At 45.1% G+C, this 22,913-nt stretch overlaps 2 protein-coding genes across 7 annotated transcripts in view; one reads left to right on the forward strand and one right to left on the reverse strand.

Annotated features, from left to right (window-relative positions):
• SECISBP2 (SECIS binding protein 2) overlaps positions 1-5,308 on the forward strand; it is a 33,446-nt gene extending 28,138 nt beyond the window's left edge. For 5 of the 6 annotated variants that reach the window (XM_016122914.2, XM_016122911.2, XM_016122915.2 and 2 more), the window contains 3 exons: positions 3,554-3,708; positions 3,806-3,998; positions 4,438-5,308. In XM_016122914.2, the coding sequence (XP_015978400.2) occupies positions 3,554-3,708; positions 3,806-3,998; positions 4,438-4,541 (452 nt within the window). In that variant the 3' untranslated portion in view covers positions 4,542-5,308. The remainder of the gene's footprint in view (positions 1-3,553; positions 3,709-3,805; positions 3,999-4,437) is intronic. The other variant, XM_016122913.2, reaches the window with a different exon arrangement.
• Positions 5,309-12,061: 6,753 nt separating this feature from the next.
• Positions 12,062-22,913, reverse strand: part of SEMA4D (semaphorin 4D) — a 103,835-nt gene continuing 92,983 nt past the window's right edge. Inside the window, exons 18-20 of the mRNA XM_016122908.2 lie at positions 18,098-18,307; positions 14,670-14,767; positions 12,062-13,960 (exon numbers count right to left, since the gene is read on the reverse strand). Coding sequence (XP_015978394.2) covers positions 13,934-13,960; positions 14,670-14,767; positions 18,098-18,307 — 335 coding nt within the window. The 3' untranslated portion in view covers positions 12,062-13,933. The remainder of the gene's footprint in view (positions 13,961-14,669; positions 14,768-18,097; positions 18,308-22,913) is intronic.

The following is a 22,913-nucleotide window of genomic DNA, read 5'->3' on the forward strand; positions in this document are numbered from 1 at the left end:
GTCTTCTCTCAGAGGAATCATCTTGAAAAAACAAACAAAAAAATAGGTATGTACGTCTTCAAATGACAGTCCTCTTCTCTGTGCAGAGAACTGAACTAAGATTTTACTAATAGGCATCTTAAGGATTGGTTATACATTTAAAATACGTTGCATAATCTGTGGCAACACGTGTGAGTGTTGTCTGTAGGGAATCTCTGGAAAGACTCAGTGCCTGGGATAATTACTGGGGTCTGGTCACATGGGCACTCTGCCTGGCATGTACCAAAGTCCCAGAATCACAGAAGGATGTCGTCCTCAGCATAAACCTCACTGTCCTCATAAGCAGTGTAGGTACAGTAGACACTCTGATCAGATAGGGTGGTAGGAACCATCTGAAAACAGAATTTCTGTTGCCAGCCAAAGGCCAACCACATAAGCAGACCTTTCTAAAGACAGCAGCAGTCAAGCCGTCTGGGTTAGCTCTTTTCTGTATACTGCTGAAATAGCATTTGTGATCAACCCCAGGGCTGGGGTGGACATGAGGCAGAGAGAGACCTTAGAGTGAGAGACAATTTGTTGGTCAGACTCTGGTGGTGAGTTGTAATATCCCAGAAACACACCCGTCACCATACCTCTACGCTTCTCCCCTTTTTCCATCCTGCCCAGAACTGGTGTTTTTCTTTGAAGTTTATGTCCCCAGAGGTTGCCTCCTCATCACTTTCCTTATTCTTTACATAGATCTGGAGCATAGGTGGGCAGATTAAGGGACGTGGGGCTTAAAAATCAACTCCCAGTCACACTAGCTGCAGAATGAGTTTTCAGTTCCCACAGAGCAACGGTGGTGGGGATGTACATTTGAGAAGTTCCTCTATTGAAAGAAATAATCATAACCATGTAATTAGTCATGTATATGTTGTGTGTTTTTTCTGGGAGTTGGTCTGTATGCAGAACTGCAGCAGTGGGACAGATGCTGTGACTTCCTTCCAGATGCTAGGTTAAAAGAGGTTACCATGCCAAGGTGAGATCCATGGCTTTATTACTTTATTTTGAGGAGTAAACCCCCCAAATTCTGTCAGCTGCTCACAGGCAGCCAGTGTTGCCAACTTTTTATTTATCATCTATAGTCCATGCATGTATATGAACGCTGTATATGTTCTGGCCTCCTGGACCCCCTGTGTACCTTGCTTTATAGCATATCTCAGGATCCTTCTGTTTACACTGGTGCATACAGATTGTGTTGCTCTTAAAGGGCTGCACTGTCCCAAACTGATGGGACATCGGTTATTTTCAGACTTCACACCTTTCATTGAGGCCACACACTGTGGTTTATTTGTGTGAATATCTCTGTAGGTTTTCCATACTGAGAATGGAAGGGCGTGTGTATACGTGTAACATTAATGCCATGCCACCACCTCCAGAGACACCATGGCCCCCACAGGTTGCGTGGGTCCCCTCCTTGCTCTCTTGCCCCATGGGGAGACTGTATTAGCATTTGACTTTGGAGGGAGGTTGAGCACTGTTTCACTGTTTCAGAGCGTGGTATTTTTTGTAAACTGTTGGTTTATATTCTTCGCTTATTTGTCTTGGGATATTGATCTGTTTTATATTGATTTTACCTTTTTTTAATAACAAGAAAGTTAGCCCTTTTGGCAAGAGTGGTAAATGTTTTTCTAGTTTGTCCACAGTCTGTTTTCACCCTTTTTTTTTTTTTTTTTTGGCTATGTGGGGACTAGGTGTGTATATATTGTGGGGGAGGGGAGGTTAACATAAAAAAATAATTTATTTGTAATACATCCCAGTTCCCATCACTTCAGTATAGCATAGGAGTAAAAAAAGAGTCACACTGTAAGCATCATATAGCCCAACAAAGAACCCCATGCCTCCTAAGACAACACGCCCAACTTTCCTCCAGACCCATGGCTAGAGCCAAATTGAACTCTACACAAACAGGCAAGCCCAGAATGAAATACGCCCTAGGCCTCAGGATGTTTCACCCTTCCCCTGTGGCTCCTCAAGCTTCCTAACAGCAGTCTTCTGAACCCCTTCTTCCCCTGTTGAGGCCAACACCTAGCCTCTGAGCCACCAGGGAGCTTTCTTTGTACTTACAGGGGTGTAAATGTTATATTAAATAAGTACCCTGTGAAATCTGTTCCACAGAAAGTTTAAAATGCCTCCCCATACATAATCCTAATCATATTTACCTATTTTTTATCCTTATATTTTTATCACATCTAGGTTACGTCAGTTTTTGATCTTCCCATTCCAAGGTGATAGAGATTTTTAAAATTTTTTTTTCCTATTCTCATGTTTGTTTGTTTAGGTAGCATATATTTCAGTCTAAAATGGACCTTTCCAGAGGCTGACCCAGTTGTCCCTCCTGTATTGCGGAAATGCACTTCCGCATGCTCAAGCTCCCTGAGTATTTGGGTCATTTCTAGACCCTCTGTTCTGTCACTCTGCATCCTCTTGTTTATATTCTTGTTGGTTTCTAGCACACTTTAATGTCTGATGATGCTAGCCTGATATTATTTTCTTTTTTCAAAAGACTATTTTTTACTTGTATATTTTTTCATATTTTTTATTTCAAGAAAAATTCCGTTTGTAGTTAAGTTACAGTATTTTAAAGTTTTAGGCTAACATAGTGTTGACATTTTATCATTTTTGATTGTCCATTTTGATTGTCCTAAGAGTGGAAATGATGTTTGTTTGTTTGTTTGTTTGTTTATCTTTTCTTTTGTGTTTTAATAGCATATTGGAGTTGCTCTGTAAATCCGTCATATTTCCTGATTAATTAATTCCTACACATTACAATCTTTGGTTGCTGTCGTGAGTGGAATCATTTCTGTTATACGTTCTAGCTGGCTGCTGCTTGCATGTGTGCAGACCACTGGTTTGTGTGTTACGTCTGTAGAGACTCCCTTATGTAATTCTCTTGTTGGTGGTAATTCTTTTGTATTGTTGTGTTTCTGGCTTGGCAGGCACATCCCCTGCACGCAGAGGTCCTTCACCCCTTCATTTTGCTCACGGTGCCTCTCCCAGCTCTCCCTGAGCACTGGCCTTGGCTAGTGACCAAGCTAGGAGTCCGGACTAGTGGTGGAAGGCCACGAGGCCACATGTGGTCATATTGAAGGGGCTGGTGACCCGGGGTAGAATGCTTGGTGACCTCTTTGCTCCAGATTCCCATCTGTAAGTGGGGTCTCGCCTCTCCCCTTTCAAGGTTTTTTGAGGATACAGGAGCTAAGATGTGAGGCAGTTAGACCAGTGGCCTTGCATCTAGTGAGTATTCAGTAAATATTTGCTACGACTTTGTTAGGTATAACACCAGCTGTTGACTTGACATAGATATATTTCATTACACTAAGGAAGGGTCATTTTGGAGAATGATTTCTTTCATGTGACTGAGAACAATGTGCTTGCACTGCATAATGTACTTTCTTCAAGTGACATCTGGCACTGGAGTAAAGAAGGTAGCTTGGGTATGTTGCTGCCTATAGAAAAAAAGACCTTTGCAGCCAGTGTCTGCATCATGCCCCATGTGACATGTTTCCCTGTCGTTTCCCTTGTCCTTGGACAGGTGGGCTGGATGACACCCTGCACACCATTATCGATCACGCCTGCAAGCAAGACATTCCCTTCGTGTTTGCTCTCAACCGCAAAGCTCTGGGGCGCAGTTTGAACAAAGCTGTTCCTGTCAGCGTGGTGGGGATCTTCAGCTATGATGGGGCCCAAGTGAGTGGGGAGGGGCTCCAGGAGGGTGCCATTGTGGTTTGCAGTAGACCCATGTCCTCTTGGGTCAGGGGACATTACCTGTGCTTTTTTGCCCAAGGACCAGTTTCACAAGATGGTCGAACTGACAGTGGCAGCACGGCAGGCATACAAGACCATGCTGGAGAATGTGCGCCAGGAGCTGGCGGGAGAGCCTCGTCCCCAGACTTCTTTTGAGCTGCCTGCGCAGGGCCCCAGCTGCTCTGCAGAAGACAGCTCCCCAGCTCCCTCTAAAACAGAAGAGCCACACTACAGTGAGTACCAGGGAGGGTCTGAGTCTGGGCTGAGTGTCGTACAAGTCAAGTCTTTGTGGACTTTGATTAAAAAGTGACCAGAAGAGCAGTATAACCACCCCACAGCAGCGTAGGCTGCAGAAGGCCTGGTTACATCCTGGCCATTGTCTTAAGAGGTGTTCTTAGACTTGGGGATTTGCGAGGCCTTCTCAGTGAGTGTATCAGACAGACCTTGGGTTAGACGAACTCTGGAGAGAGGGCGGCCTCAGGATAACTGTATTCCTAGGGAGGTTGTCAGGGTCAGCAAGCACCAAGGTGTGATTGACACTGCTCACAAAGAAGGGGGAGGTTTGAGCCCATGCCCCCTAACCAGGGGCTGAGCCACTAAGCAGCACGCTTTCCAGTAAAGACTTTCCTGACAGTCCCTGCCTATTCATCAGCTGTACTTTCTTGTTTCCAGTTGAAATCTGGAGAAAACATCTGGAAGTGTACAGTCAGTGTGCCTTGGAGCTAGAAGAATCGCTGGAGGCTTCAACCTCTCAAATGATGAATTTGAATTTATAAGAATTCTTTTGTGTATTTGTGTATTTGGGGTAAGGAGGGGGAGGTCTGAACTGTGGGGCCCTTATTAGTTCTTCATTGACCTAGTATGTCTGTAATGCCATTTAATTGGGAAGTTACCCATTGTGAAGGGCACAGGAAGCAGCCTTTGTGGCATCCAGAGCTGCATGTCCCACAAATGGGCACTTGGGTATTGTGACAGAAACCTTTTCCAAAAACTTTGGGATACAGCTTTGGCCCTCCAAGCACATTGAGTCTAGAAAACACTGGAAAGCATGGTATTCCAAGTCCTATGCTGCTGAGGAAACATCCTGTCCATTGCAGAAGAGCTGAGCCAAATTAGTTTGCAGAAAACGGCAATGTGGCTGTTGTTTTCTCAGTCCCAGTGACCCAGCCCTGCATGGAGCCAGTATTAGAGCAGAAGGGCAGGGAAGGCCCCTTCTCAGGACCTGCCTGGCCTTGCAACTGAAAGATTTGGGGATACTTGGAGGGTTTGCTAAAATGAGCCTCAGAAGAAAAAATTGGTTTTCTAACCTGTGACCTTTGACATGAATTATTTCTTTTAGTTTTTATTTTTCAAGGAAACAATATATATTAAAGTTCCTGATTTTCAGTTTTGATAATCTACAAATCTTTTCCTTTTTTTGTAAATGAATATATTCTAAATGTGATTTCTATCTCAGAAGCCAGGAGGCAAGAAGTTTACTTTCGTATTCCCCTGTAAGAGGGCTTATTTATTTTGAATAAAGAGTGATTATTTAATTTCCTTGGAGACTGGTCATCTGGCTTTCCTTGGTCTCTGTCTTACTAGTTCTTCCTTTGTCTTGATCTGTGCCTTTTGGCCTTTGAACATAATGGGACTGAGCAGGGTGAGGTTTGCTGAAGCTAGAGGTTGCAACTGCTGAAGTCTTAAACCCTCAAGAGACTTACCATCACCAGACCCTGCCTCAATCCACTTGCTTGCATGCGTGTCACAGAGGAAACAGAAGGAAAGGAGTTTCACTGCTTTGTGTTTATCAGGCAGCAGGGTATGGTGTTGGCTTTGAAAATACTATTAGTTGAATTCAGTCATGCCAAATATTATACCTCTGAGAAGTGGCCTGTGATGAACAAATAAAAGGGGAACAGTAAGTCAGAAACGGCACTCTGTGTGGACAGGGCTGGTAGTATGACCAGAGATTGTGTATATGAAGCACTCATCTGTCTTGTCGGTAACGCTTGTTATTCCCAGTGTGTTCCCTGCCTCTCCGAACGCATTCAGAGCTGTTTAAATGGGGACATAGGATCTGGTCAACCAGGTCCTAAGTCCCAAGCCCTGACTCCTGTCCATAAGTTTCTCCCTCTGGTCCTCCAGGAAGAGCAGCATCAGGAAGGTCTTTCCTTCCCTTTCTGTGTCAATAGGTAGCAAGTCAACTGTAGTTGGTTTGAAAATAAATTGAAAATGAAGTTTTCAAAATTATAAGGAGAAATGAAATAACTTTTCAGCTGCACTGAGCAGCCTAGAATTGTAAAACTAACAGATCAGGAAATCATTAAGAAATAGATTTCCAGTCAAGATGGAATAAGTAAACTCTGAGATCACCTTCTCCCACAATCAAAGTTAGAACTAAAATATAGAACCATCACTGAGGACCATCTGAAAACTAGCCAAACAGAATTCCTATAACAGGATATAAAAATGCCATGACGAGACTGGTAAAAGGGGCAGAGGCATGGACTGGGAAGGTCCCACACACATGGTGTGGCGATTAAGAAACAGATGAGATATATCCACTGTGGAGGTACCCCTGAAGAGCAGGGCATCCCAGCCCCACACAAGGCTCCCTAGCCCAGGTACCAGTGCTAGGAAGAGGAATTACCATAACACCTGGCTGTGAAAACCAGCAGGGATTGTGTCCAAGAGAAGCAAATCACTGTTAGAAACTCAGATGCTGCTCTTAAAAGGACCCAAATACTGACTCTCTCACAAACTCAAAGTACCAGCACAGGGTCAGCAACTCAGAAAACTTCAGGAACATACAGGAAACAAAACTAACTACAGGGCAAGAGCTGGAAGGGCAGGGACTGGGGCAGCTCTCTGGGGATAGAGGTGCTGGCAGGTGACATTGTTCCTTTGTTGAGCTCTCCCATCCAGTCTGCCCAGTGCAGGAAGGTGCCAAACCTGTACACTCCATTAACCTAACACTATTCACCCCACCTGGTGATTCCCTGAAACTCCACCTCACCCAACTCACTCACATGGCCTAAGCCTTTCAGCTGCTACTCCACACAAGCAGTCTGCTTCACCTCATGTTGCAGACTTATCCAAAAATCTACAAACCTCATAGGAGTGATGGCTGCTCTAGGCTTCCTGCAGATTTTCTCAAAGGTGTGCAAATCCCACAGAAATGATGGCCACCTTCAGCTTGCACTACAGACTGAAAGGTCCACAAACGATACACAAGCAGTGGCCAGCCTTGGCATGCATTGTAGCTCCCACCAGGTGGACCCAGTCCCAGTACAAGTGGCAACAGTCTCACCCTGTAACTCCCAACAGGTGGCCCCAAGCCTGGTATAAGTGGTGACTGTAACAGTTCCAACTAAGCAGCCAGGAGGTCCGCTGAAAGTGACCAGTTCACAGTGCAACCTCTCCCAAGTACCTCCAAGCCCAGCGCAAGCAGCAACCAACCAGATAACTTTGTAGCTCCTATCAGGTGGCCCCAAACTAGACACAAGCAGCAGCTGACCTGGGCCTGCACTAGAGCCCCTCTCAAGAGGCTCCAGACCCAACACACATGCTGCATCAGAGCCCCACCCAATCAGTTCCTCAATTGACATAACCAAAAAGAAGCCTCAGCTGGCACCAGAGCCCTGCTGAAATGACTCCTGCTCCATGGGGACAGCTTCCACACAATAGCTTGTATCCTGTAGTCACAGCCAGCCCTCATAGCCAGTGAGTCTGAGGGTCAACCCCACCCACTGATGTGCCAGCAGCCATTGAGGCCCAACTACATTAGGAGGGTACACACAACTCACACTGGAAACAACCTTGGAGCACCTGGTTCACGTGACCAGGGTGACTGCCACTGAATCCCAGAAGACACCATCCATATAAGGTCACTCTGTCAGTTTCGGGAGATGTAAAAGATCTACCTAATATATAGAGAAAAACAGCAAGTCAGCCAAAACAAGGAGATGACACATGTCCCAAATTAAAGAACAGGACAAAACTCCAGGGGGAAAAATATGGAGAAAAGCAAGCTACAGAAACAAGGTTTAAAACTCTGATTATAAGGATTCTCAGTAAACTTTGGAAAATAGATGAACTTGATGAGACCCTCAAAGAGATAGAAAACAAAAATGTGATAACATTAAAAAGAACCAGTCAGAACTGAAGAATACACCAGTGAATGAATAGCAGATTAAATGAAGCAGTGATCTAGAAGACAAGGTAGCAGGAAACATCTAATTAGTACAGAAAAAAAAAAAATTTAATGAGGGTAGTTTAAGGGACCCTAGGAACAACAGCAGGACCAACATTTGTATCATTGGGGTCTCAGAAGGAGGAGAGAGAGAGCAAAGGATTAATAACCTATTTAAAGAAATATATCTAAAAACTTCCCCAACTTGGTGAAGGAAATAGACATACAAGTCCAGGAAGCGCGGAATCCCAAACAAGGTGAATCCGAAGAGGCCCACACCAAGGCACATCATAATTCAAATACCATAGGTTAAAGACAAAATCTCAAAGGCAGCAAGAGAAAAGCAGTGAATTACATACAAAGAAGCTCCCATGAGACTGTAAGCTAATTTTTCAATAGAAACATTGAAGGCCAGAAGCTATTGGCACAAGATATTTTTAAAAAAATGAAAGGCAAAAAACTATAAGCAAGATTGCTCTACCTAACAAGGCTATCATTTAGAATCAAAAGAAAGATGAAGAAAAAGCTAAAGGAGTTGATCACCACTAAACCAGTATTACAAGAAATGATAAAGGAACTTTAAATAGAAAAGATAAATGAATTAAAAGGTATAGAAAAGAAAAATTCTCACCAACGAAGGCAAACATTAAAAGCAGTGGATCAACCAATTATACAGATAGTACAAAGGTTAAACGCAGAATGATCATGTGCAATTACAATAAGTTAACAGATACACACAAAAGAGGTAAAAATAATGACAACATAAATGTGGCGGTATGAATAAAAATTGTGATTTAAAATGTGTTCGATCTTAAGCAACCATCAATTAAATAGACATCTATAAATTGGTTGGGAAATATGAAGCACATGGTAACCACAAATCAAAAATCCATAAGAGGTACACAAGAAAAAAAGAACAAAATTCAAACATAACATTACAGAAAGTCATCAACATGCAAGAGAAGAACAAGAGAATAAGAAAGGAACATAGAACTACAAAAACAAAACAATGAAATGGCAGTAACTACATACCTATTGATAACTACTTAAAATGTAAATGGACAAAATGCTCCAATCAAAAGAGGGTGGCTGACTGGATTTTTTAAAAAAAAGACCATACATACATATGCTGCCTACAAGAGACCCACTTTAGATTGAAAGACACACACAATGAAAATAAGGGAATGGAAAAAATTTCATGCAGATGGAAACAAAAGCTGAATAGTAATAGACAAAACAGACTTTAAGACAAAGGCTATAACAAGAGACAAAGAAGGGTATTTCATAATTATAAAAGTATCAATCCATAAGAGGACATAATTTTTGTAAGCATTTGCTTACCAATGTAGGAGCACTTAAATCTACAAATATTGAGAGACATAAAGGGAGAGATTGATGATAATACAATAATAATAAGGAACTTTTAACACCTCATTAATATCAATGGATAGATCATCCAGAAAAAAAATGAAAAGGAAACTGGCATTAACCATCTTCTCTGACTACAATAGTATGAAACTAGAAATCTATTACAAGAAAACTGAAAAACACACAAACACATGGAGGCTAAATAACATGTACTAAACAATGAATGGGTTAATAATGAGATCAGAAAAGAGATCAAAATATGCTTGAGACTAATAAAAATGAAAACAATAACCCAAATTTTATGGGACACAGCCAATGCAGTTTTGGGAGGGGGCGGGGATTCATGGAGATACAGGCCTACCTTAAGAAACTAGAAAAATTTCAAACCATCTAACCTTATACCTAAAGGAACTAGAAAAAGAACAAATAAAGCCAATAGTGAGCAGAAGGAAGGAAATAATAAAGATCAGAGCAGAAATAAGTGAAAATAGAGGCAAAAAAAAAAAAAAAAAAAAAAAAAAAGAAAGAAAGAAAAGAGCAGTGAAACCAAGAGTTGGCTTTATGGAAAAGATATAAAAAATTGACAAAATCTTTAGTCAGACTCATTAAGAAAAAAAGAAAAGGCCCAAACGGAAATAAAAGAAGGGAAGTGACAACTGACACCACAGAAATACAAAGGGTTATAAGAAAATATGACGAACAATTCTATGCCAACAAATTTGACAACCTGGAAGAAATGGATAAATTCCTAGAAATATACAATCTTTCAAGATCAAATAAGAAACAAAACCTGCATAGAACAACTTCTGCTGGAATTGAATCAGTAATCAAAAACTCCCAACAAACATAAATCCTAGACCAGATGGCTTCACAGGTGAATTTTACCAAACATTCAAAGAAGAATTAATACCTATTCTCAAACTATTCCAAAAAATCGAAGAGAAAGAAGGTTCTCAAACTCATTTTACAAGACCACTATTATCCTGATGCTAAAACCATAGAAAGACACTAAAAAAAGTTACAGGCCAATGTCCCTGATAAATATAAATGCAAAAAACCTCAATATTAGCAAACCAAATTCAGCTATACATTAAAAAGATCATATACCATGAGAAGTGGGATTTATTCCTAGGATGCAAGGTTGGGTCAATACTATAACAGTTAATGTGATACACCAAATAAATAAAATGAAGGATAAAAATCACATCATCATATCAATAGATGCAGAAGGTATTTGACAAAATTCAGCATCCATTTATAATAAAAACCAGCAAAGGAGGGATGGAGGGAAGATAACTCAACATAATAAAGGCCCCATATGACAAACCCACAGCTAATATCATACGCAACAGTAAAAAGCTGAAAGTGTTTCCTTTAAGATCAGGAACAAGACAGGAATTTCCACTTTCACTTCTTTATTCAACATAGTAATGGAAGTGCTAGCCACAGTCAGACAAGAAAAAGAAATTAAAGGCATCCAGATTGGAAAAGAAGAAGTAACACATTATTTGCAGATAACATGTCACTGTATATAGAGAACCCTAAAGATTCCATCAAAAAACTATTAGAACTAATAAATGAATTTAGTAAAGTTGTGGGATACAAAATTAATGTTCAGAAGTCAGTTGCATTTTTATATACCAATAAAGAACTATCAGAGAAATTAAGAAAACATTCCCATTTACAATTGAATCAAAAAGAATAAAATGCTTAGAAGTAAGTTTAACCAAGGAGGTAAAAGACTTGTACTCAGAAAACTATAAGATATTGAAGAAGCCACAAAGTAAATTGTAGGATATCCCATGCTCATGGATAGGAAGAATTCACATCATTAAAATGTCCATAATACCCAAAGAAATATATAGATTCAATGCAATCTCTATCAAAATACCAATGGCATTTTTCACAGTACTAGACTGATGAAAGACTCCAAATAGCCAAATATTGAGAAAGAACAAAGTTGGATGTATCATGCTAGCTGATATCAAACTATACTACAAGGCTATAGTAATCAAAACAGCATGGTACTGGCACAAAAACAGATGTGTAGATTTACAGAACAGAGAGCCCAGAAATAAAACCCAGTCTATACAGTCAAGTAATCTATGAAAAAAGAAGCAAGAATACACAATGAGGTAAATATAGTCTCTTCAATAAATGGTGTTGGGAAAACTGGACAGATACATTAAAAAAAATGAAATTAGACTAACTTTCTTATACCATGTACAAAGATAAACTCAAAAAGGATTAGAAACTTTAATGCAAGACCTGAAATCATGAAATCATGAAAACTTCTAGAAGAAAACATGGCAGTCAACTCTTCTGACATTGCTCTTAGTAATATATTTTTTTAAATATATTTCCTTGAACAAGGGAAACAAAGGAAAAAAATAAACAAATAGGACTGCATCAAACTAAAAAGTTTTGCATAGCAAAAGAAATCATCAACAAAATGGAAAGACTAACTACTGATTGGGAGAAGATATTCACCAATGATACATCCGATAAAGGGTTAATGTCCAAAATATATAACTTATATAACTTAATATCAAAAAAATCCAAACCAATTAAAAAATGGACAGAGGACCTGTATAGACATTTCTTCAAAGAGGACATACAGATGGCAATAGACATGAAAAGATGCTCAACATCAGTACTCATCAGAAATGCAAATTAAGACCACAATGAAATATCACCTCACATCTATCAGAATGCCTATCATCAATAAATGAAAAAGCAACAAGTGTTGGAAAGGCTGTGGAGAAAAGGAGACCCTCATGCAGTTGGTGTATGTTAATTGTAATTGAAAATTAAATTTTCAGAAATAAATATAAAATGATTATTAAAAATCATTAACAAAATCTCTGCTGGAGATGCAGTTCCTCTGTTCAGAGCCCCTATGGTGTTTGCTCAGCTAATCTACAGTGAAGGAAGCTGAAGCAGAGTAGGCAGGCTTTTACATCACATTCGCATCTCATTGACTTAATGCCCCCATTGCCCTGGCTGAGGCCACCATTGCACAGGTAGCAGCATAGTGACCTACACTGTGCCGATGGTACCTCAGGAAACAGTGCTGGGACCTCCCAAGGACAGACTTCACTGAGCAGACTTGGAACTCTCTACCTTTATTTTTCTTAATGGTGCAAAGAATCCAAATTCACTTCATAACCACATTTCCCAACGGAACACTTCTGTTATGATAACTGGAAGTGTCTAATTGTTTTGTTGAGCATGAACGTGCTTTTACATATCCAGACTTGAGGGGAAGTTAGAGAGAACAGCACCAAGATCTCAAACCTTAGAGCAGTTCACTCAGCATCTGTAGGGGTGGGAACTGTACCATATGTAAGAACCACATGAGAGCTGATGGCTGTCTTACAAAAATCTACTTCATGGTGAGTGATGGCCTGTGAGCTGGATTGGTGTCCTCTGGCAGGATGCGCTGGCACCAAGGCAGGAGGTTAGAGGGAGCGAGGGCGTGAATTGGGGTGACTCTGACCCCAAGGTCAGTTGTCCCTAGGAAGCCTCGTTAGCAGTGGATCCTGGGAGGAACTGGCAGGAAATATGCCCTGCATTCATAGGAAGGCTGTTAGAAAACCCACCCAGCCTCGGAGGAGGAATCTGGACACCGGCTGCAGTCATGAGGCTGAGGAGGCATCCATTTGTTAGGGTCACAAGAGAAGTTTAGCTTTATTTTTAACAGAGGTTTTAGTTTTATGATAGGCTGGCGTTCCATTAAGAACTGTCATTCCACAAACAAGAGAAAAGTGTACAAGTACAAGCTGAGCGGTGTTGGGTCTTGGCCCTCAACTTTATGTATATGCGGTGGAGGCTCTGGAGATTTGGCTTTGGTAACGACTCCGAAGCAGGTGTAACAATACTTTCATCAGATCGCCCCATTGTACAGAAAATGGCATGGCATCAGGAGAGGTGCACAAGGAGTTGCTGGCTTTTCTGCCTCAGACAAGCTTAGTGCTCACAACCAACACTGCGAGTGGATAGTATGCACAGCTTTATGAAACAGTACTATCCTGAGATTAGTAAGGACTAAACACAAGAGACCTCAGATCTGTGCCAGCTCCCACCATGGGCCTCAGCGTCATTCAAGGTTCAAGACAATTCTTTTTATTTGGAGTCCTGCCTTTCCCCCACTGTTGTGCATCTTAGAGTTAAGTGCCTGAGTTTGAAGGTGGAGCAGCAGCCTCAATTTATAGCAGTAAAGTCCCAGTCAGGAGGGGGCTGTGCAGACTCCATTGGCTGTTCTGGGGGTGGCCCACTCATATAACGTGAAATTACTCAGATCACGTAGGAGTGAACTGTTGAGCATAACAATAGTGCTTCTGGAAAGGAGGCGTCACACACGCCACTGTCCTAACCAGTTTCTGTTTGCAGCCCATTAACCATTTTGGTTTCCTGCTTCTGCCAGATGAACCCTCTGTCACACGTAAGCATCTAATTTTTTTAAAAAGTTCCAACTACTGTCACAGAGGGTCCCGTCGGGGCTCTGAGCTCTCCAATGCCCAGCCCCGAGGCTGCATCTGAACAGGCGAGGTGACAGCTCAGTGCCATAGGGACTCTCCAGTGGGGTGCAGCTGGTGTCATCAGGTCGGTACTGCCTCCCGGTGGCTAAAAGTTGTCCTTGTTACAGCTTTCCTGAAAGAATGATATGGTCTTGGAACTCCTGACAGAACAGCCGGCCTCTCCTCCTCTCACCCCATTTTCCTGCAAACTGTCTTAGATGTGGTCAAAGGCCTCAGGTCTCCTGTCCTGTGAGTTCCCCCTTGGGGTCCAGGAGGGCCTTCAGGAGGGGATCCTGCAGGGAGGCTAGGCTTGGAGGATGAGTCACAAAGAGCCTGCTGGCAACAAGGAGGGACCTGGGGCAGTCCTTTAACCCAGGACACTGTAAGGCCTCAGGTTTGAATTGTCACAGCTGCCCACTCCGTGTAATAAATCTCTGGTCTGGCCTTGAGGTGGTGTCCAAGAAGGAGCCCAGGGCCAGATGCCTGTGTGTTGGTGGGCCTGCCTGGGAATGCTGGTTGTGCCGCCTCCATGCTGGGATTGTATGCGCTGCTCACCTGTCTGCCCACCACTCCTAGGGCTCCCCAGCAGACACCCAGCCAAGTGCTGAGGCTGAAAGCAACTGCTCTCACCAGCAACCAATGTCTCTCTCATCTGGGTTTCCTGCTCTGCCCAGGGAGTGTGAGTGGCCATGGGGCACATCTAATGAGAACCAGCTGGCCCTGCCCTTCAAGCCCAAGACCCTCCTGTCGCACCTGACTTCAGTCTCCTGTAAGGGTCCACACTGGCACGATGGGGCCTCGAACCATCCCTGAAGAGGGGCGGCCACCCTTGGGATACGTACCCACGCCTTCCTCCAGCTCTTCATCGTGTGGTCATGCTCCCCGACCACAGCCCTCCAGGCAGCGAGCTCTCTGGTCCATTTCTCTTGGTGCATCGCCTCTACAAGACAGAAGCAGGGATCCAGGTCTCAGCTTCACAGGCCTTTGTAGCACCTTGGATGCTCACCGTCCACCAAGGTGAGCCAGTAAGTGGTAGGTGACAGTCCCCCTGGTGAGGCCCCACAATTGGTCTGAGCCAGGCCTGAAGCTGAGTAGTCTTGGGTAAGGCATTTATCCAAAGGGGTGGCAGCTGCTCCCCAAGGCACACCGGTTCTGTCCTCCATATCTCCTTGGCACTTTCTGTCCAGGTGGGAGAGGGGCTAACCTCCCACATCTCTTGGGTGATGCAGGGACCCTGGGCCTCAGGTGGATGGGGCTTGTGGCCTCTCTTCCCTTCCACTGAGGCAGGAGCTAAGGCTTAAAAATCAGCTTGTCTCACCAGGACTGGTGGCCTCCCAGGCCAGCAGATAATGTGAATCCTGGAGACATTACATCACCTGCTATTTGATCCTCAAAGCTTGCCCTGTGGATTATGAAGACAAGTTACTTGTAGGGCTGTCCCAATGGCACAATCCTGAGCCACAGTTTTCCTTTGTAAACACAAAAATGAACTACACTGTAGCTTTGGACAATAGCATATCACTAGTTTCAGAAATGGGGTCCAAGAACCTGAGCCCTTCAGACAGGAAGCAGAGCTCACGCCCTGAGCAGACCTGAACAGGCCAGGGATGATGGCACCCCTATAGCCGGCCCATGGCCAGTGGTCCTTAACTGCAAGGCCCTGCAGGGACTCCTGACTCACAGTACTCCAGGCAAGCCCCCACATCTGGAGAGAAGTGTTTAATTTCTAGCACATCCTAAACTCATCCTGGTCTTCCACCACCCTCACCATCAATAAACAAGGTGGGCAGATAAAATGCTGAGGTGTCTGTACTTTTAGCTCCTCTCCTGCCTTTTGTGTCTGTTATCTGTAGTGACTTGTGCATAAAATTGCCCACCACCAAAGTCAGGTCCTGTTCCATACTGGCTGGGGAGCAGTATGATTTTGGGTAAGTCACTTAACCTTCTTCATACAACTGGGGATAACAGTTCCTACTTCCTAAGACAATTAACTGAATTATATGAAGTAAAAGTTGACTCTCTGACTGTTATTACACAGTGATTTGCTGACAGTAGCATTCGCCTAACTTGTGGATAAGAGGTCACAATTTGTACATCATATTTAAACAATTGTTCCATTTCATCCTGGCAGCAACGGACAGGGCATTTTACAGAAATGACAAGAATAGAGGTGTTCTAGGTGGGAGTGAATATTTGCAAGTATTTTTTCCTTTCCCAACCCCCCACTAAAATGACAGAAAGGGATCACTTAAATAAATTCTCCCTTTCCCTCTCTCTTTTCCTCTCCCTTTTCTTCTCCCCTCAAGAATAGGAGAGGAAATAGCAAAAATGTGGGCATTGAAGAGCAGAAGTACCAGTGGAAACTGCCTCAGAGGACCCAGGAAAGCTGAATCCTAGGCTGGCAATTGGGAAACCAAGCAGTAGCCTCACAGAAAGGGCTGGAACCTGGGTGCTGCAATAGGGTGTTAACAAGCAGCTTGTGTCAAAGGCTGTTTAAAGTGGACACATGTCCCCCAGGGCTCTTTCCCACTCCACCCAGCCAGAGAAACTCCCTCCCTTGTACCAGAAGAAACTGGTCATCTCAAGAAAGCACAGGACAGGGGGTCTCAGGCAGGTATTGCTGAGAGCAGTCTGCACTGAAAACTGACAGGTTCAGCAGGCATATCTGTACTAAACGATGAGGTCCTGTCCTCCTGCCCAACCTAAGTCCCTAATGACAGCCCAACCTGACCCCTGGAGGACCTGCTGCTCTAGTGAGCTGCAGCCAGATGCTCCCAGGGGACTACAGCTCATAAGAATGTGGAGAGGCACGGGGCAGACCAGTTAGTCTGATGTTGGGTGCATGCAGGAATCACTTGGAGAACTTCTTAACACAAGGTGTTCCCCCTCCCCCAGGACTTTTAATTCAGTAGATCTGGGGGGTGGGAGCTGATACTCTGCATTTCTAACAAGCTTTCTAAAAATCTCTCAGGTATCGTAGTTGCTACCAGTCTGTAGAGCACACCTTGGGTAGAAAGGGCCTCAATAGGAGGGATTTTGAGTCCCTCCTTAAATGTAAGCAGAAAATCAAGGGCCATGAGATTTCAGAGAGGAAAAGAAGATGGGAAAAGCAAGCAGAAAAAGGCAACTTGGAGGGAGAAGAAACTGGAAAAACAGTCTCCTCAGAGAGTGAAGAGAAGATACTGCATCCTGAAACAATAAAAGAATGCAATGAGAGACAAACAGAATACAAAGCTCTTAGTAATAAAAAGGTGAGATGAAAACTCAGTAACAAGTGTGCAAGATAAAGTTGAGAAAAGTTACCAGAAGTACAGGGAACATGAAGAGAGATGACAGATAGGAAAAAGAAGATGGAGGGGTAGAGGGCCAGCCCAAGTGGCTCAGCATCTTGGAAAACAGTTTCAGAAAGAGAACGGAATATGAAGTGCAGAATAGTGAGCAAATGTCCAGAGTTGAAGGGCAGGGGCTTCCACATGTAATGGGCCTGCCAGGCATGAAAACTCCAAGACACCGTGAACATGCACAGTGCTCGAGAAGAGAGTGGTCATAAAAAGTCACAGGCAAGGTTTTGGGAGCCAGAGTTTAGGGGAGTGAGCCTTTGGACACTAGGGAAATGATTTCCAGGCCAGAATTGTCTGCACAGCCAAACTCTTACCTAAGTGTGAAGACAGAGAAAAGACACAGGCCCAGAAACACTGACTTCCCAAATGCCCTGAGGTGGGCTGGAGGACACACTTCACAGAAAAATGAAAGTGTGCCTGGGACATACAGCACATAGCCCACTGTCACAGGAATGGAACTTCCAGCTTTCAGGCACAAGCCCAGGGTACCACTTAACTCCTGGTGCGGAGGTTCTGGGAGGCTGAGGAGAGGACACCGGTACGTCTGCATTGATCAAGGACTTAAGACAACCAGAGTCTGGTGTGGAAATAACTAAGAGCCAAGCAGATGGAGCTCAGCACAGTGGTACCTATGTGGGAAACAAAAGTACAGGAAGAGCCAGCGCAACAGCCCCTTGTGGGCCTCTCTGTCCCTGCTGCTCCTAATGATGTCACACATACTCTGGGAGGATGGGAGATGGGCAACTAGAGTGTGTGTACACATCTGTGCACTCGGGAGGCAGATGGTGAAAATGAACTGCCATGTTTCTTGGTGAAAGCCAGATTGAAATGTCACCACACAGACCCACTGTTAGAGACACAGACTAAACAGTGAAAAATTGTGGCCTAGAAGGGCTGCAGTGGGGGAGGGGCTGGGAGGCACTGCTTACCAGATCTCGTCACGGTGACCCGCACGTGGGAGGTCTGGCTCCCTGCGGACGAGAGGACAGAGCAGCGGTACTCGGCGCTCTCATGGATGGCATCCCGCAGCCAGCTGAGCGTGTGGGCCCTGCCACCGGGCAGTGCGTGGGTCTGTGCAGGAACACACGTCTCCAGTTCACGTCCATTCTTCTCCCAGACAAAGCGAACATCTGCAGGACCTGGGGGTACACAGGCCAGCTCCACCCCATGTCCCAGGACCCTGTGAGGATCCGCAGGAACCCTCTGGCACAGAGGTTGGGGCAAGGGGCTGCCCGGATTGGGGGCTTCCATCGTCCCAGCTGGACTTGAAGTGCCAGGACCACATTCAGGTCACTCCCTGCCCTGCCCCTGAAGGAAGCCTGGAGGTGGTTCCCACTCTGGTCCCCAGTGATCCTGGGAGAAATGGGCATACATCTCGGTGCCCTCACTGCTCCTGGGGTCTTGCTCCTTGGCCTTGCTCTGACACCTTTCTCAAAGTGCACCTACATGGCTGTGTCTCCAGAACACATGCGTAGGCCATCAGGGGCTGTACCCACTTCTTGGGTGGAATGACTGCTGGCGATGCTCTGGGGGTGGGTATCTGTTCTGTGGGGGATTCTGGGTCCAGGAACTTCCTCTGCCTACCCTGGCCCTGCTGCCACTGCCTTGAGCCAAAGGCTTTGCCTCCTGAGGGCCACACATTCTCTCTTCACTGCACCAAGTGGCCAGAGATTCTTCCCTTGATGGTGCTGGGCTGGGCCTGGTCAAGCAGAAAGGGTGCGACTACCCCCAGGAGCTGCTGGTGGACCAGAGGATGGGTGCAGGGCACTGAGAAGCACTGAGGGCCTGTCTCATAAAAGGAAAAACTTGGAGGAGAGTGGAGAACGGGCCCCAGCACCTTTCTTCCACTCCCAGCCCTGGCCCCTGGTCCGTGTCTTAGCTCTGCTGAGCCAGACTTGGGCCAGGAGCACACCACACGCACCGGGCTTTCTGCCTCACCTGGGACTAGGGACCAGATTCCAGCCCAGCTGAGGGGAGAAGCGGTGGGTCATGAAGAACAGTGCATGGACATCCAGGAACAAGACCTGGGCTCTGGTCTCAGCCCTGGAAGCAGCCTGCTGGGGCCACCTTCCCCAGCTGTAAAGTGTGGCTGGACAAGTCTGTGGGTTTCGGTCTTTAGCCTGGGGCCCAGGGGCTGTGCTACCACAGGCCCAACCCCATCCCTTATTGAAGGACAAATGCACCAGGACACCTCCACTGTGGTGTGTGTACGCACTAGCTTCTACTCGAGTCAGCTGAAGAAAGGACTCAGGTAGAATGAAAATAGCCCCACTGAGCACCACTGGGCTCCCTGGGGTGTGTGCAGACCAACTGCACTGGGACAGTGGCAAACAGCAGCAAAGGCTGGGCCAGGCCCTAGGTGGGTGGGTATAGCAGCCCAGTCAGCCCCCAGAATCCCAGGCCAGTCACTGCTGGATGAGAGAAGTGATGCAGGCTGGGTGCCTTGTGGGCCTCTCTGTCCCTGCTGCTCCTAGCCACAGCACTGGGGGCCAGGGCCAGGGCCCATTAGCCTACCTTGCTGCTCACTTGCTCACCTGTGCCAAGTGAACACCCCAACAGTACGAACCAGGGGACACCCTTCAGCCTTCTTGCCTAGGGACCTGGCTCTCTGACAAATGCCTACTACTCCATGTGGACTCTACCCACACAGGCAAGTGGGATGTGGGGCTGACCTGGTCCAGAGCAGCTCTGCCTGATCCTCACATTGCCTGAGACCGGGTCTTTAAATGCTAGATTCTGCTTAGATGCCCACCATCCAGGGAAGGATGAAATAAAATGTGGCATCATGGAAGATGGTCAGTGGTAGAAGAAAACATCATATCTGCCTACCTGTGGCTGGAGTCCACTGAGCAGAAAAAACAAATTATAGAGCTGAGAGATTAATAAACCAGCACAAATAGCAATAGGCATTTGGGTGTGCGAGTGTGTGGGAGTGTGTGCACTGCCAGGCCCGGGGTAACAGGTGGAGGAGGCCCCATACACTATCTTGGGAGGTCAAGGTGGCGGTCAGAGAGATTTCTCTGTCACTTTCCTGGTCTTTTAGAAAGAAAGGGGTTTAGTTTAATTAAGATTACTTTCAATGGATTCCCAGCACCATTGGGTTCCTGCATGACCAACGTGGTACCTCTTCACGCCTGTCCAGTCTCTTTGTTGGTGACCCTCAAAGAAACTTCCTCTCAAGGGAAGGTCAGACCCTTGAACCAGACATCCTGAGAATGACTCCTGAGGCAATGACCAGAACCCACAGAGAAGCACTGGAAAATGGCCAAGAAGGATCCCATAAACAATGTGACAGCCACTGTGTTGTCATCCATTAGGAATTATATTAAAAAAAAAAAAAGGTTTAGCAACAGAAAAACATACTAAGAATATTATGTTCAATTAAAAATATAAGTCCCTGTGTGTGTATACACATATGTACATATGTGTGTAAATACGTGTGTGTATGTGTGTGTGTAGGCACATTCATATATATACACACACACAAAAGGCCTAAAGATGGCCATAAGGCTGTTGGTGGCTACCTTTGAATGGTGTAATTTTAGGTTGTTTAAATCTTGTTTTTCATGCTTTCCTGGAGTTTCTAAACTCAATATAACAAATAGTGCTTTTGTAATAAAAATAAAATTCTATCTTGAAAGAGAGAAATGCATCATAGACTGAAGGAAATTCTGAAAGTGTTCAAAAGTGCTTTGCACAGCAGTCCACTGGCTGTCTTGGCCTAGTGGACAAGCCCTCCCAGGTTTGTTTACTTGTTTTCTGTGCAGGATTTTAATTTTTTCTATTCTGTCACTCTACATTTTTTTTTTGTAGTTTTATACTCTGCCCATAAATAACTCTTTCTAAACAAATATATGCACAGACACATCTGAGTGTATTTACCTAGCTACCTCTGCACACATGCATGTTCACAGAGACACATGCCTGTATCTACACACTCCTACAAGACGCCCACTGCTCAGGCAGAGACGGTCCCATGACTGAGGAACGTACCTCACAACACCACACTCTGCTTGGTTTTCCCTGGCTGCCAGGCATCTCCATAGATTCTAACTTTAAAAACTGATTCTCGTGAGGCATTATGATCGAGAATATGAGACTTTTCTTTGAATGGACACTAGAGTCAGTTCTAAAAAGGCCCAGTCTCCTTCCTCACCCCCTAGCACTGCCCAATGGAGACAGGCGCCGAGACCCACTGGCCTGGAGCGACCCAGAGGGTCATTGCAGCTTTTGGAAGGTTCCTATGACCAACTGTGGGACAAAAAATCTGGGTGGCTTAAGCTGGGAGTCAATTTGCCATGCCAAGCACATAGGCTAGAACTTTCTTTTTATCATCATCATCATTATCATTTTACTATGGTGACATTGGTCAATGATTCCTGTAAGTTTCAAGTGTACAATTTACCAGTAAGTCATATATATTTTGCATTGTATGTTCAATGCCCATAGTTAGATTTCTTTCTGTCACTACATTTTTTACCTCTTTTATAGGATCTCTCAGAAGCAAAATTCCCCAAGACCACAGCTCCTGGGGCAAGAACAGTATGAAAAATACTTAACACATGCACTTCTATCATGATGGATATTCTTAGGCATCATTAAATATCCTTTAAATGAATATATTTAACCACAGTAAAACATTAAAATTTTTTAAAACAAGTACTTACATTCCATTTATTCTTTTTAAAAGCTATCCAACTCATTCTGAATGCAGAGGAAGTTAAGGAGAGAGGGAAAGTGAAAGTTAAAACCAGTTAGCAGGGTCACCACACTGTGACAGCAGTCAGGAGCCAGGCAGCAGCTCAAACCCCTCTATACCGCAGGGCTCCTCTGAAATGCAAAACACTGGGCCTGTCCCCCATGGCCACCCAGGGCCAGCCTCTGTGGGGTGGGGCTGGCAGGAGTCTTAGCTCCCAGCACCCACCTCAGGGTTGACATGGGGCAGGGGCTATTAGCTCCTTTCTGCCTCGCCCCACCCCACATCATCTAAGGAGAGCACTGGTGCAGAGCTTATTTTGCTTAGTGACAAAACCAGAAGCCCTGAGAGCAATGGCCTCCCCCCAGGGGGGGAGGATGAACCATCTGGAGGTGGGGGCCAAAGAACCCCCATTTGGGGGGAAGTGTGATGGGATCCACCCCAAGTACTTGGGCCATATCCCCACCAGGTGCCCCCACTGCCACCTGTGCAGCTTCACACAGACAAGCCCTCTCCAGGTGTCCTGTGCATGTGGCCTATTCTGACCCCAGGTCCAGCTGCTAGTGGGAAAGCCTACCTCCCATGCTCATGCCCAGGGTCCTGCCAGCAACTAGGGACCTGGGTACACCCCTTGGGGGCTGTTCTCGGAGCACCTGAGATTGCATGTACCAAGGACACTCACAATAGATCCTCAGGACCAGGCATTCCCATGAAGGGCCCAGAGCCCACATGGCACAGAAATCAGGCAGGCCCAGCTGGGAAGGAAAAAGGAGCTTTCCAGGGTCTCCAGCAGCTTGATTTTGGTTGGCTTTTCTCCTCAGGATGTCTCAAGCCTGTCACAGACCTGCTGGTGCCCTGTGATCAGTTAAAAAGTAAGTCCCTGAATGCCCAGGTCCTCATTACTGAAGCTATATATGGCAAAAAGGTGCTTTGCAATGTTGTGAGGAAGTGCAAGGAGGTGCCTGTGTGGTTCCCCAGCTTCACTGAGGGTGGGGGATTCTCTTTTGTGGATGACACTCGTGCAAAAAGGAGACTTCCAGAAATCGCAA

Source organism: Rousettus aegyptiacus, unplaced genomic scaffold (assembly GCF_014176215.1).
Source record: "Rousettus aegyptiacus isolate mRouAeg1 unplaced genomic scaffold, mRouAeg1.p scaffold_m13_p_3, whole genome shotgun sequence".
NCBI lineage: Eukaryota > Metazoa > Chordata > Mammalia > Chiroptera > Pteropodidae > Rousettus > Rousettus aegyptiacus.